We start from the raw sequence: 210 nt of genomic DNA, 5'->3' as shown, positions 1-210 counted from the left end.
CATGGAGGCGCTGGCGCTGCCTGGGGCGCGGTGGGTTCTCCTCATCCTCATCCTCCTTCTCCCCTCCCGGGATGTGCGTGTTGGCATGGCCGTTTCCTCCCGTCTGACTCTGTCTCTCTGTCCCTCGCAGCAGCGCTGTGGGCGCGGCCGCACCGCCTGAGCCACGGGCAGCAGCAGGGTCACTCCGACCAGGTGGGGCTTCCCGACCTC

The 210-nt window shown here is 69.0% G+C and overlaps 1 protein-coding gene across 1 annotated transcript in view; it reads left to right on the top strand.

The window, feature by feature from the left end:
- Positions 1–130: 130 nt before the first annotated feature.
- Positions 131–210, top strand: part of MRPS18C (mitochondrial ribosomal protein S18C) — a gene marked incomplete at its 5' end in the record, with an annotated part of 3,511 nt that continues 3,431 nt past the window's right edge. Inside the window, one exon of the mRNA XM_009070765.1 lies at positions 131–192. Within this exon, the coding sequence (XP_009069013.1) occupies positions 131–192 (62 nt within the window). The remainder of the gene's footprint in view (positions 193–210) is intronic.

This window comes from Acanthisitta chloris, unplaced genomic scaffold (genome assembly GCF_000695815.1).
Source record: "Acanthisitta chloris isolate BGI_N310 unplaced genomic scaffold, ASM69581v1 scaffold29982, whole genome shotgun sequence".
In the NCBI taxonomy this organism is placed as follows: Eukaryota; Metazoa; Chordata; class Aves; order Passeriformes; family Acanthisittidae; genus Acanthisitta; species Acanthisitta chloris.
The sequence above is the reverse complement of the archived record's forward strand: the minus strand, read 5'-3'. Positions and strand labels throughout refer to the sequence as shown.